Source organism: Nannospalax galili, unplaced genomic scaffold, assembly GCF_000622305.1.
Source record: "Nannospalax galili isolate Female #2095 unplaced genomic scaffold, S.galili_v1.0 scaffold158, whole genome shotgun sequence".
NCBI classification, from domain to species: domain Eukaryota; kingdom Metazoa; phylum Chordata; class Mammalia; order Rodentia; family Spalacidae; genus Nannospalax; species Nannospalax galili.
The window spans coordinates 8841390-8855133 of NW_008345290.1; the positions used below are offsets into that span (position 1 = coordinate 8841390).

The following is a 13744-nucleotide window of genomic DNA, read 5'->3' on the forward strand; positions in this document are numbered from 1 at the left end:
CGCCTCCCCAGGCTCATGTTGTAAATAACTATTCCCCAGGTGGTGGCATTGGTTTGAGAGGCCAGGAAACCTTTAAGTTGGGGCGTCAAGTTAGGCATACCTAGATGGACTTTGTTGGTTCACTTGAGGCATGCCCATTCATTATATAGCCTTTAAAGTTTACAACTCAATCTCTGGTTCCAGCATCACTGTGTGCTTCCTGGTCTCAGTGCCATGTGAATAGCCTTCTCCATATATTCCCACTGTCATGAATCAGCCACTCGGCTATGCCTTTCCTGCTATGATGGCTTGAAACCTATGGAACCATGAGCCACAGTTAATCTTTTCTCCCTCAAGTTGTTCTGTCAGGTATTTTGGTAAGAGCAATGTGAAAGTCAGTAATACAGATCAATCATAAGATAAACTGTTCTGTTATTATTAACAGAATGAGATATCATCATTTTATTAATTTATTGCACTTCTAGTTCCTAGAAAGGATTATGTATTCCTGGTTAGATTCCCAATCATAGCAAATGCTACCTGAACCAGTGTCTCAGAATCCATGCTGTAGGTCAAGTCATGCAATCCCCCTGCACATAGACTGTTATAATAAGTCATAACCCTCAAATCTCACTTGTTTCAGGGTAATTTTTATTGATGAGAAGTATTTTGCAGATATGAAAAGACAATGTTCTTATTTATATGACATTTTTAGTTTTTAAAATTTTCAGGAAGTTTATGAATTATAAGGATCCCATCCTCTTTCATAAATGAATCGATTGATCATGTCAAATGTTCTCAGAGGCTGGTCATAAGGCAAAATGTGTCCTCCACCTCGAACTATTACCTTGGACAATAAAGACAAAAGAACAATTGAAATTTACAGAAATAAATATAAATAAGTGAAAAATCTTAATTCAGATTAATTATTACTTAAGATCTATCTGAAATTCAGAATGGGGCTGTAATATAGCTCAATAGTAAAGCCCTTGCATGTGGGAAGCCCCAAGTTCAGTCCCCAGACAGCAAGCAAGCAAAGAAAAGCAAAACCCCAAACTGAGCACAGTCTACTAATCTAGCCTTTGAAATGCTGATTACCATACTTCTCACAGCTTTGTAAGTTACTGTTAAGTTAAGAAAGCTTTTAAATTATAGTTCTTGATTTTACACAAAGCTATATTCATATTTTATATGCAAAAAACTTGAAAATGACTTCTCTTTCCCTCTTAGAAGTAATTACTCTGCTCCTCTGTAACCCCTATTTGGGAGTGTTGTGCTCTAAGTTAGAACCAGAAAGTAGGATCTACTCCAGGCTAGATCAGGTTACAAAAGAAAAGAAAGCCTAATTCTGTCTTTTAATTAGACACTCCCATCAGCCCCAAACTGAGTTCTTCCTTCCCTTGGCTTTTAGGGATCAGAAAGGGAATATTTTGATAATAAATAAACAGCAAAAAGAAATCTTTGGTGCCTAATATAAAAGGTTATTTCTTGAACATTCATAGAGTTAGAACATTCTTATTTTTTTCCAAAATCGTACTATGAAGTGTTCACATATGCAGCATATTTGAAAAAAGATTCTCGCATTTCACATTTAGATTCTTTCATTAACATTCACTGCTCTCTCACACATGTGTACTTCTATCCTTCTGAATATCCGTCCAATCGTCCACCTTATCTTTTGACACAATTAAAAATAAAATGGAGACATATGTATAATTCCTCTAAATGCCTCAGCATCAGATCATTAGCTAGAGTTCAATATGTGTTTATAGACAAGCAGGCTCCCGGCCCTTAACCTGTTACCCATTAAAAGCAGGATGTGTGTTTTTTTCTGCCCCCATCCTTGGACTCTCTCAACAGCTTTGGCATAAACCAATAGATTAGGCCACATGTTTACAGACTGGAGCTAAAACTTTGGGACTTCAGAGAACCACGTATTTGATGAAGACAAGAAAGAATGATCACTAAGGAAAAATCCAAGTTTATCCTCTAGCTCCACTTGCTATTTGAGAGCTTAAAAATCACTAATTTTGGAGGTTACACAGCTGGGCAATACATTCTTAGTTTCCACTAGCTTTGATGTGGATAATACATCTGACATGGGTTATGTAAACAGTTGCTAGGTTACTTCACAGCAACTTGAAGGCCACTTTTACTAAAACACTGACTCTTTGCAGGAGTCTACAGATATCTGATAGATGACTTAAATGAGATAAAAGCTTGGCATCTCTGTCTTCATGTGCTGATTGTCCTCAAATTTTAAGTCAAACTCTGCCCAACTCTGCATGCAGACATGCTGATCCTTTGAGAGATGTTCATTCCAAGACTATTCAGTACAGCGTTAACTTACCTGTGGCCTATTGAAGTCGATGTCTGTTTCTTTTTGTGCTTTCCTAGCAACTCAAACACTGACAGACCTTCAGCCTTATCATAAGGCCAAGAACACACTGAGTCAAGGCATTTATGCAAGATGATTGGCCCAGCAGCAGGAGGGACTCAGCAGTTCCTGGCCTAAGTCTCTGTCAGCTCACCAAGTACAAGGCCAGAATGCTTGAGTACAGAAAGAGAAACTTCTTTTGAAACCACACATGTCTATGACTAGTGAACAGTTGCTGACCTTTAGGGCACTGCAGAAAAATCAAACAAAAGCGTGTTTCTTAAGTTTAGCAGAGCAGCCTAGCGACCTCCAGTGCCTGCTGGCTCAATTCAGCTCAAGTTGGCCTGCTGGAGTTGATGCCCCATAACAGACTTTTGCTTGTCTTGTTTATATTCTGTGGCTGGAGTTCATTTATGCTCTTTCCACGCTATCCCTATCCTGTCATCCAGTATGACAAGCTTCAAGCTTGCATCTGGAAACCTAACATGTCCTATGTCACAGGCTGAAAATAAATGTGTCTGTGTGTGTGTGTGAAGAGTCCCTTCCTGTAACTCTAGAGGAAAATGTTCTCTGCCCTGCATCCTGAGTGAGATTCTTCCCCTGCTGGATCTCATCTGCATGTCCTGCCCAGACAGGGATCCGGTGAGGGAGTGCTGTATATCCTTATCACAATGGAGGACACTGAATAAGGCTGTGTGTGTGATAGACTCCAAATGCTTCAACTGGAAATGAGTCTGTCAGTAATGGGCTAGAGCATCATTGAATTAGATCCCCAAGAAATGATGGTCACCCCACTTCCAGAGCCAGAGCTGCAGCTAAGGAGGGACAGCACAGTGCCTACTAGTGGAGGCTAGGAAGCAGAGGGCAGGAAGGAGCTGGGCAGAACACAATGTCCAGCAAGTTAGGTGGCCTTGGGTGACTTAATTTCTCTGGATCTGAATGTCTTTAGCTATACAACTGGGAAAGAAATGTTACCTCTTCAGTTCATTGTGAGTTGTGTGAGAACTTAATACAAGAATATCTGTGGGACACATATCGCAGGAGCCTGGCCTGAGTATTCAAGGAATGTTAGTTATGTAAAGGTCTTGGGTTCAGTCCCCAGTACCACAAATTAAATAAATAAACATATCTTCATTATTTGTTAGTATTATTTGTCCAACAATGATCTGTATTAAAACTCTAGAATTGGCACTTGAGAAATGGTCAGCAGTTAGAAGAGTGCTTGTTACAAGGACTAGAGTTCAGATCCTAACATCCACATTGTATGCCAGGCATCCTGCACATGCCTGTAAGCCCAACTCCAAGTAAGGCAGAGACAGGAGGATCACTGGGGCTTGCTGCCTGAAAAAAAACATAAGCTCTAGGTTCAGGGGGAACCCTGCCTCAAAAGAATAGGCAGAGAGCGATAGCGGAGGACACCTGACACCTTCTAGCCTTCCAGGCATACACATAGACATATACATACTCATAAGTAAGTTAATTAATTAAAAACCAATAGAATCAAAATGTCTGTTTCAAACTGACTATCCTAGAACATTCCATGTTCCTATTCCGAATCAATAATCTTGGATTAAAGGAATTATTTCCACAGTTGAACATGAATGAAAACACTTGGGTTTTTCCATTCTGAAGGTCCATGGAAGGTCCCAAGAACCTGCATCTCTAGCAATTCCAAATGAGTCTGGTGCTGTCAGTCCAAAGACTGCCTGTTGAGATTTGCTGTTCAGAACTGCCTCTATTCTTCAGGAAAGCAGGGGGTTTTCTATTGACACCAACATAGAATATAAGTAAGCATTCATTTAAGGCCTACACACGGCACCATCCTAGTTCCTTCCTCTTGGGCATTTACTTTCCACGTGCCTGCACGCCTTCCATGTCCCTGATCATTAAGTGGAGAAGAAATGCTCAAAAGTCAGATTATATCATGCTTCCTCGGTGATGACTGCCACCTTGGTCTACTTGTGAGCTGCCATTTGTGATGAGCCAGTGACACTGGACCCAGTGTGGTTAACACTGGAAGGAAAAAGCTCCTTGGGGCACAAAGCCTATTTCATAGGCCCCCAAACTCCCAAATGAAAAGTGCTCGCTAGAGAAGATGATGAGAGATGAGAGATGGTTCGGCGGTTAAGGGCACTGGTTGCTCTTGCAGAGGACCCTGGTTGGATTCTCAGCATCCACAGGGTAGCTAACAACCATTTGTAACTCCAATTCCAAGGAATCCAATGCCTTCTGATCTCTGAGGGTACTGCATGCATGGGTGCACTTACATGCATGCATGCAATGCACTCATACACATAAAAACTAAACAAAAATAATAAATAAAATATAAAAAAAGAAAAGTGTTCTCCAGGTTATTCACATACAGTGTTTTACCAATGTTAACCTCAAAAATAAAATTTATGAATGCTGAAAAACTACTCATTTGATTGTTTGTGGCCAAGCCTTGCTACTCACAAAACAAGGATGCTGACCACTCGGTGGCTTTTAGAAGTGTGACAAACCGTGGCAAGGCCATGATTACATATGTAAATGTGACAAAGTTAATCTCAAATCTCCCCACATAGAAATGGCCTCATCCCCAGAAACGATATATTTTGGGAGCCTCTAAACTCATGTTTTCCAGATGTTTCAGGGAGTCACAAGTGTTTCATGAATTTAAAAAGGGTTATGCAAATGCTTAAAGCCCCATTCCATTTTGTTTTTTTTTTTTTTAAAATGTGATAGGATTCTCCTTGGATCTAGACATGTGGAACCGGCAGGAAAGTTTTCCCAGTTGTGGCTTTATCAGTTCCGGGGACTCAGGGAAATCCACAATAGGTTTGTGATTCATCTGTATCAAGGCAGACTTGTGTCAAGGAGCCTTAAGGGAGTAGATCCCTGGACAGGCAAGTGGGGGCATGGCGGGGGTACAGGGATTCACTATACATAGAAGAAATGCTTCTGAAAACAGCAGGCGTGCAGGCATGCAGAGCGTTCTGTTAGCAGCCCCACTCCCTAAGAGCGAGGGAAGGCGGAGGAGAGGGGAACAGGCAAGCAAAGGAAACCACGGTCGCTGCTCTGACTACCCAGTCTTCCTTCCTGCACAGCCTCTGACAATCTGTTCTGCTTTGGGTCTCTGTGGATCTGCAGTTCCAGGAAGATCCTAGAAGGCTGTAAGTGGGGTCATGACATGCTCAGATTTCCATTACCAAAAATGACTTAATAACTGACGAGGAGGCTGATTTGGAAAGGAACGATACTGTGGAAAATGGGCAAATAAGCACACTATCAGATTAAACGAGAGATGTAGGCTCATAGGAAAGAAGGTGGGAAAGGGGAGGAGGTGAGGGTGCCAGAATGGAACCAATAAAATCAGCCATCAACAGATATAAAGGCCAAGTGACAGTCCTCCTCCACACCTCAGACTTCTGACCTGAGCAGATCTGCAAAGGATGATACTATTAATCAGGAAAGCAGAAAAGGGACCCAGGGTATGGGCAGGTCCCACACACCGCATTGCTGCTTGGGTCCCTGGCTCACCGTGTTGCTGGGGTGCGCGTGTGTCGCGCACCGCGTTGCTGAGGGTCTCCGCGACTACTGGGTGCTGGCGACTCTACTGATCGCTGCGCTCCCAGGCGGGTTCCGTTCCAACCTACCTACCGGGCACTCCCTCTAGGTTCGAGACCCGTTGGCCGCTGGGTCACGAGGGGAGGTGCGGAACGGTGAAAGCAGGGTCTTCACGAGTAGTTGTTTACGAAGGGACAGCCCCCTCTGGAGAGACTGAATCATAGGCAATAAGACACAGAACTCAGCTCAGTCAGACTCAGTGGTACAGCTCCTTTATTCAGTGACTCAGCTCGGCTCCAGGTCTTAGTGATTCAGCTCCGATTAATTAAGGGGAAACCAGGATTTTTATAGTGTGAAGGCAGTGGCAAAAGCCTTAGTGGATAGGTGCTTTGTAGGATGCCCCATTTACATGTGGTGGTGGGCTTCTGCCAGGCTGCCAGACATTGCCTGATTATCACACAGGAAAATCTGGCAGTTCCTATGCCAGAGGACATGTATCTGTGACGGGCTTGGTAGGGCATCTCTGGTGGCCACTTCAAAAGGTGAGTCAGGAAGAGAGTAGAAAGGCGCCCTGCTGAGAAAAGGAGTCTCTGCATAAACGCGGAGTCCCTTGGGCTATCCGGACATGGAGAGACTTCGACTTAACACAGCAGGGGTCCCCAACACCAGGGCACATGCACAACTGGAAGGCAGAAGAGGAAGGACAGGTTGGATTTTGATGTCCACTACAAACTGATGCCTGTTAGGTTTTCTGATTTGTATTCAAGTTCTTTTACTATTCTCGTTACATTCCATGTTTACGAAATATTGCCTTTGAGCTTTCAGACAATAATGATATGTGCAAATCAGATAAACATGCATTCAATAAAGGATATATTGAAAAGAAAAGGTAATTGAAAATTTGAGTAAAAAGCAAGTGACAGCTTGTCATGAGACACTTACTAACAATGAATGAGCAAGTCACTTCCAAGAAAACCAGAGCAGAGATCAAGTCAGAGTTACTCCAGCAACACAAAGGAAGCATTAGATCTCTGGTTTTCCACCGTGTACCTGCAAACGAGCCCTTGGCTTTTGGATAGGAGGTGAAAAGTTTCAGCCATCTTGGTGGCATGTATTCCTGGGGAAGTCCAGGTAGAGCTTTGGTATGGGTGCTGTCACTCGTAAGTCTAAGTAATTTTTGGGTAATGGAAATCTCAGCATGTCATTACCTCACTTTGACCCAAAGCAGTTTAGATCACCAGAGGCTGTGCAGGAAGGAGGACTGGGTAGTCAGAGCAGTGAGCGTGGTTTCCTTTGGACAATGTAAATAATCTACAACTAGTTAGTGATGATGGTGAATGCACTATATGCTACTGAATTGTATGCCTTACAATGATTACAAATATAATTTTGTGTTAAGTGTATTTTACTAAAATTAAAAATAAAGTCTTATAGCATCTAATCTGCGCATCCCAGCACATCCCAGGGGCATATGATGCACCACACCAGCGCTTGCCTGCTCAGCTGTCCGCGGTCTACCCTTTACTCTTCAGTGAGTGGAGCTACTTACAGAATGCTATGCATGCCTTGCATGCCTGCTGTTTCCTGTACTAACAGGAGTACTTCTTCTAGTTACGGTCTTATGAGTGGGGGGAAGACAAAAACTCAAAACAATGAAAAGAAAATGCAGAGCTGCAAGCCTGGCCAAGAAGTTGCTCCTGAGAAATACAGCACGGTTTCCATTAGATCCACAAGTGATAGCACTTACAGAGTGAGGGAGAGCCAGGGTAGGACAGTCTCACTAGCTCCAAAAGCCAGCCCCACCGAGATTCTCTCAACTATGAAGGGCAATTGCTTTTATCTCCACTTCCTTCCAAAGGAAATTAAATCCTCTTCAGAAATAGAGATAACATCTTTTTAAAAAGTTTATTTTGTTCAACATTTAATAAAATTTAGTACACATTCTAGGGACAAGATCAAGTGACTAAAACCCAAGGGAGGAAACAGACAACAGAAACAAACCACAAGTGATCCAGATATTTGAGTTATCTGGTACAGATTTTGAAGTAACTGAACAAAATACAGAAAAAGTTAGGGGGGAAACCAAGAGAATTCACCAGAGAATTAGAGTATATATAAAAAGAATCAGACAGAAATTCTAGAATTAAACATTTTTTCACCAGGGCTGGAGACATGGCTCGGTGATAAAGAACAGTTGTTGTCTTGCAGAGGACCTGGGTTTGAATCCCAGCACCCACAGAGTGGCTCACTACCCTTCATAAGTTCAGTTCCAGGGGATCCAAAACTCTCTTCTGGCATCCTTGGGCACCAGGAATGCACATGTTGCACATACATATATGTAGGCAAACACCCATACACACAAAAAATTAATATTAAAAACGTTTTTACCTATTAATTTTTTTTGTCTTTTTAAAGTAGGATCTCCCTGTAGCCCCAGCTGTCCTGGAACTCACTATGTAGACCAGGCTGGCCTTGAACTCACAGAGACCCGCCTGCCTCTGCCTCCCAAGTGCTGGGATTACAGACGTGCGCCACCATACCCAGCTCCTATTAAGAATTTAATAGATGGTTTTATAGTAGAGTAGAAACAGTAAAAGAAAAATATACATGAAGCAGAAGTTCATATTTTCTAGGTTAGTCAGTAACATCCAAAACAAAATATAACAGTATAGAATACTGGAATAGAGAAGAAAAGCCAAGAGACCACAAAACGTCAGGTTTATTCTTGACTGGACTCCTGAAAAAAAAAATGTAAGGAATGGAGCATATGAAATAGAAAATTTAGACTGATGATTTTCCAGACTTGATGAAAGCTATGAGGTCTCAATTTGGGGATGTTCGATAACTCTAAACAGAATGAACACAGAGAAAACTGGTGACATCTAGGCACATAGCAATATTCTGCTGAAATCAAAGACAGAGAACTTCTCAAAAGCTGTCACAGGAAAAAAAGCGGAAAAGCTAACGGACAGAAATGAGGAAAGCTGGAGGATGGTGACAAAGTGTCTTCTGAACTCTGAAAGAAAATAAATGCCAACCTAGAACTCTACACAAACTAAGATCTCATAGAGATATTTTCAAGGAAACTGAAAATAAAAATGTAAAAACTGAGAGTCTTTTGCATGGGCTGGAGAGACGGTTTGGCTACTCCTGCAGAGGGCCCAGGTTCAGTTCTCAGTACCCACAAATGCGGCTAACAACTATCCTTAACTCTAGTTCCGGGGGATTGGACGCCCTCTTTTGACCTCTTTGGGCAGGTGTGCTTATGTACATGAAGGCAATACACTCATTCACATAAAATAAAAGTAATAAAATATTTTTAAAAGTTATTTGCCAACATCCCTACACTAAAAGAAACATTATGGGTTCTTCATCAGACAGAAGGAAAATGATCCCAAACAGAAATATAGAAACGAGGGTGCAATGCAACTGAAAATTTGCACACGTGGGCAGAAAATAAGTGCTAGTAATAATGGTGTCTTTCAGAATTTCAACTATGTATGAGCCAAAAAATGTCACTTCACAAAGGTGGTGCAAACTGAGCTAAAATGTTTGAAGATATATTCGTGTATTTGGAAAATGGTAAAAGTACCAATTCAGACTTGACTTCCTTAAGTCAGGATGTATACTATAATCTTAAGGAAAATATTAAATGGATAAATAATAAGAGCATTATATTATTAGCACATTAAAGTGGTAAAGGGGGAATATGATGACTCTGAAATAATAGAAAGGATAAAGGAAGCAGAGAGCAAACAAGAGACAGTACCGTGTTGAGATGAAAATAGACCTTGATCATCAGGGAAGTTTTAAAGATAGACAAAACCTTATGATCAAGAAACAGATTCTTTCTTTACAGAGATTCAAACTGATCACCTGAGAGGCAAAATCCCTTTGATCAGATCTCTTAGCTTCATCTCACCAGACCAGTTGTGTGGTGTGCATGTATTTAACAGCTAAGTCCTAATTGTTTTGAGGTTATGGAGTATTTTTTCCATTGTCATCTCTAAGACTCTGTCTGTTCACTCTAGCAGGGTTGGGATGAGAATTAAGGTCAGAGGCTCTCTTTCTGTGGTCACCGTGTCAGTGGAAAACTAAAGGGACAGTGCAGTGTGGCAGGAAGTTCAGTACACAGACTTGGGACTCAGCATATCTGGGTTTGAACCCAGCTCTTGGATGTTGACATAGTGACTTAATGGCTTCTGTTTTCTTATTTGTAAAATGGAGATAATATTTAAGGGTACAAGCTGGTTCGCTTTGCCTAGGATCAAGGTGTTTGTGAGACTATAGGAGTTTTAGTGCTTAAAGTAAAAAAGTGTCAGACAATTAGGATGGTTGGTCACTCTAACAATATTTACTTTTCCTAAGGATTCAAAGAGACTATGTGTATAAAATGTTACCTGGTCCTCAGTCCACAAATATACAGTAACTTGGCACCATATGCTGATAGAGAGAAACTATAAGCACTTAACTGGTCACAACATTACTGTCACAATATAACTGGTTGCAATATAACTGGTCACAATATTACTGTTTTTAATGATAAAAAGAATATTTTCTGGGACTGGAGAGATGGTTTAACAGTTAAGAGCACTGGCTGCTTTTGCAAAGGGGACCCGGGTTCAGTTCCCAGCCGCCACGTGGTGGCCATCAACTAGCTGCAACTCCAGTTCTAAGGGATCTGATGTCCTCTTCTGGCCTCCAAAAGCATTGCACACATGGGTACACTTACATACATGCACACAAAACACTTACACACATAAAATAAAAGAAATACATCATAAAAGGATATTTTCCTTTCAATAACTAGAATAACAGCAGAAGTTATAACAGTAATAAATCTAACATCGTTGGTGTACTTATTTAGGGGAAAAAATTACAGTATACCCTTCAGGGGTAGAAATATTTATTTTCCAAGCTTTTTTGATCCCCATATTATGAATCCTTCTTGCCCATGGGAACAGTCCCAATTAAAGCAGGAAAGCATCTTGAATGTGAGAACAAACCTCCATCAGCACTCTCAGCTTAATTGTGTCTATGGTGAGCTTATCCCTTACACTTGCCAACACCATCCTCCATCGCATTTTTTCTCTCCATCCCGTCTCCCCCTCTCCTCTAGTGCAGTGCCAAATCCCCTATTCTCTCTCCACACACAAATGTCAAGTAGGCAAGACCTTACTTGCCTTAGCAGAATGGCAAGAAACTGCTGTGTCTTTTCCCCTTTTAAGAACCTGCTTTACAGCAAGGAGTTTTATGCAACTAAAAAGTAATTGAAACCTCCCTTCCTCATTTGGTCATTTGGAATCCAGTTTTTATATCCACGGTAGGTAAAAGCACCATCCAGTTCCCTTTTTTTGCTTACTCGGATCCAGAATCTACCTCTGTCATTTCTTTTGTATGAGACAAGAGAGTTGGCGTGAGGGCCTGAGGTTACAGCAATCAGGGCTCTCTGCCAGCCAGGCTTGGCTTACAGTCTGATGGGTATCATGCAACATAAGCCAGCCTACCTGTTTGAGTTTTACCTCCTGCAAATGGCAAGGCAGGGTGGTTCTAGCAGTGTGTTGTCCTCTCCTAGCAAATCAAAAGAATCACTTGCATATTTTGTTGCCTAGCTCAAGGCTTGGTGGCATCAAGTTGGTAATTCAAAATCAGCTGAGGTAGAAGTACTGACCCCGTGGAAATTGGCAAAAAGTACAAATGGTGACAGCCCTTTGATATAACCCCCAGACTACTGGCTCTCTGACATTTTTGTCTCCCCCAGACAAGCAGAAAACATTCTGGCATTCTTCCTCTTTTTCAAAGTAAATTCAAGTGCCATCGTTGGATATAAAGTGTCCGCCAATCACCCATGTGTGAAAGTCTTGGTCCCTAGCCCACAGTACTACTGGAAGATGGTGGAACCTTTAAGAGGTGGAGCATAGTGGAAGATAATGAGCTTACTGGGGTTTTCTTCTAAGGGGTATTGGAACTCTGGCCTCTTCCTGTATTTTTGCTTCCTAATCACCATGAAGTGAGCACCTTGCTTCACCACACTTTCCCTGCCACAGGCCCAAAGGTGACGATCCAACTGACCATGGACAGAAATCTCAGAAAGTGGCAATCACAAGAAACCTTTCTTCCTCTAAGTTATCTCACAATGATTTCTGTCACAGTGATGGAAAGCTGACCAACATACATTAGGAAATAGCCATTGAAACATAAATTGTAAGGTGTAAAACTTCACTGAAACCTTGGTTCTGGAAATCAGATGGGCTAGATTTCAAATATGTGCAGGGAGGGAGGGGAGAAGATCTGTTACCGGCTTCCATGCCTGCCCACACCTGCCCCATGTGTGCTGGTGTGACTGGCAAAACAAAGCTTCAAGACCATTGACCCAAAGTCTTCAGGATCCAAGAATCCCTGAATGTTCCCAGGGATTTGGAGGACAGAAAATGCCAACTGTCAGGACATGTCATGATAACATTTGATGAAATAAAAGGCATACACTTCTTGCCAAGCCAAGAAGTATGAGGAAAAGTACTTCCTTAGTGTAGATGACAATGTGGCAAAGTGCTAACACTACTTCATGCTGTTCCTTCCCTGGGCTGGTCTAACCCTCACCCAACTATGTATTTCTTCTGTTTATTTTCTGGCTCTGTTTAATAGTCCCACAAGTGATTTTATGATTCCTGGTTGCACTTTGAATTAAAACAACAAAAAGTTACTGCTTAAAAAGCAGACTCTAACTCTCTTTGTTCCTGAAATACTATTAATTCTTAAAACACATTCTCCGTGGGTAGATAATTCTTTAAATTTCAGACTTCTTATATTTACTCACGTTCCATTTAATGGAATTGTTCTCTTTTAAATTCCAATACATTATTAAAAACCACTCGAGAGCTAAGAGAAAAGTATGCATTGTTGCCTAGCTGTTATACCTTAGTAAATAGATCTGCTAGCCAATTTATATTTTAAATCATATAATAAATTAGCTCTCAGAGTATTAACTAAGTGCATATTTGGGTAGATAATTTGGATGTGTTCTGTTTATGCTAATCAGTCCTGTAATGAAATGGAATCAGGAAAACTAAGACGGCTGGCAAATACTCAGTAGGACCAGGCGCTGCTATTGTTTACTGTTTCCTTTGTTTTCAGGAAGCAAGCTTTGTGGGTCTTTTTTAAGCTAAGGAAACTAAACAAAAATTAAGAATCCAGGCTTTTGAAGGAGAGGATGAGGTCCTCAGCAGCAAAGCAAGGTAATGAAACTTTCAAGTTCTTGTACAAGCTTGTATTCCAAAATAGTCCTCCACCCCCCCCCACCCCCCAGAGAACTCAGAAAGGAAATGGGCGTTGGCTGACATAAACAATTCAACCTTCAGTGGGAAGGGAATTGTTCAGAACTGTTCATTATCTCAGCGTGTCTAATCCATTTCCTAGAAGACACCCTGGTGTGTCTAAGTGGTGAGAGGCCATCACATTCATTGGGAGAGGTATTAAAGTGCACAAATGGGCTGGAGAGATGGCTCAACAGTTAAGAACACTAGCTGTTCTTGCAGAAGACCTGGGTTCGAATCCCAGCACCCACATGGCAGCTAACAACTATCCGTAAAGGGGATCCGACAGCCTCTTCTGACTGAGGGCATTGCATGACACGGGTGCACTTACCTACATGCAGGCAATACACGCATACACATAAAAAAAATAATAAAAAATTTTTTAAAAGTTTAAAATGCACAAATGTGCATAAATGTGGACACACACACACACACACACACGGGGTGTCTCGAGAGAGATTAGAGATAGATGCAAAGATGAAGCTGAGGCCAAGTTGATTTTAATTCACTGAATGGTATGAGGAACTGT

At 41.6% G+C, this 13744-nt stretch overlaps 1 protein-coding gene across 1 annotated transcript in view; it reads right to left on the reverse strand.

The window, feature by feature from the left end:
* Window positions 1-656: 656 nt before the first annotated feature.
* Cpvl (carboxypeptidase vitellogenic like) overlaps window positions 657-13744 on the reverse strand; it is a 109402-nt gene continuing 96314 nt past the window's right edge. The window contains exon 13 of the mRNA XM_008841527.2: window positions 657-826. Within this exon, the coding sequence (XP_008839749.2) occupies window positions 716-826 (111 nt within the window). The 3' untranslated portion in view covers window positions 657-715. The remainder of the gene's footprint in view (window positions 827-13744) is intronic.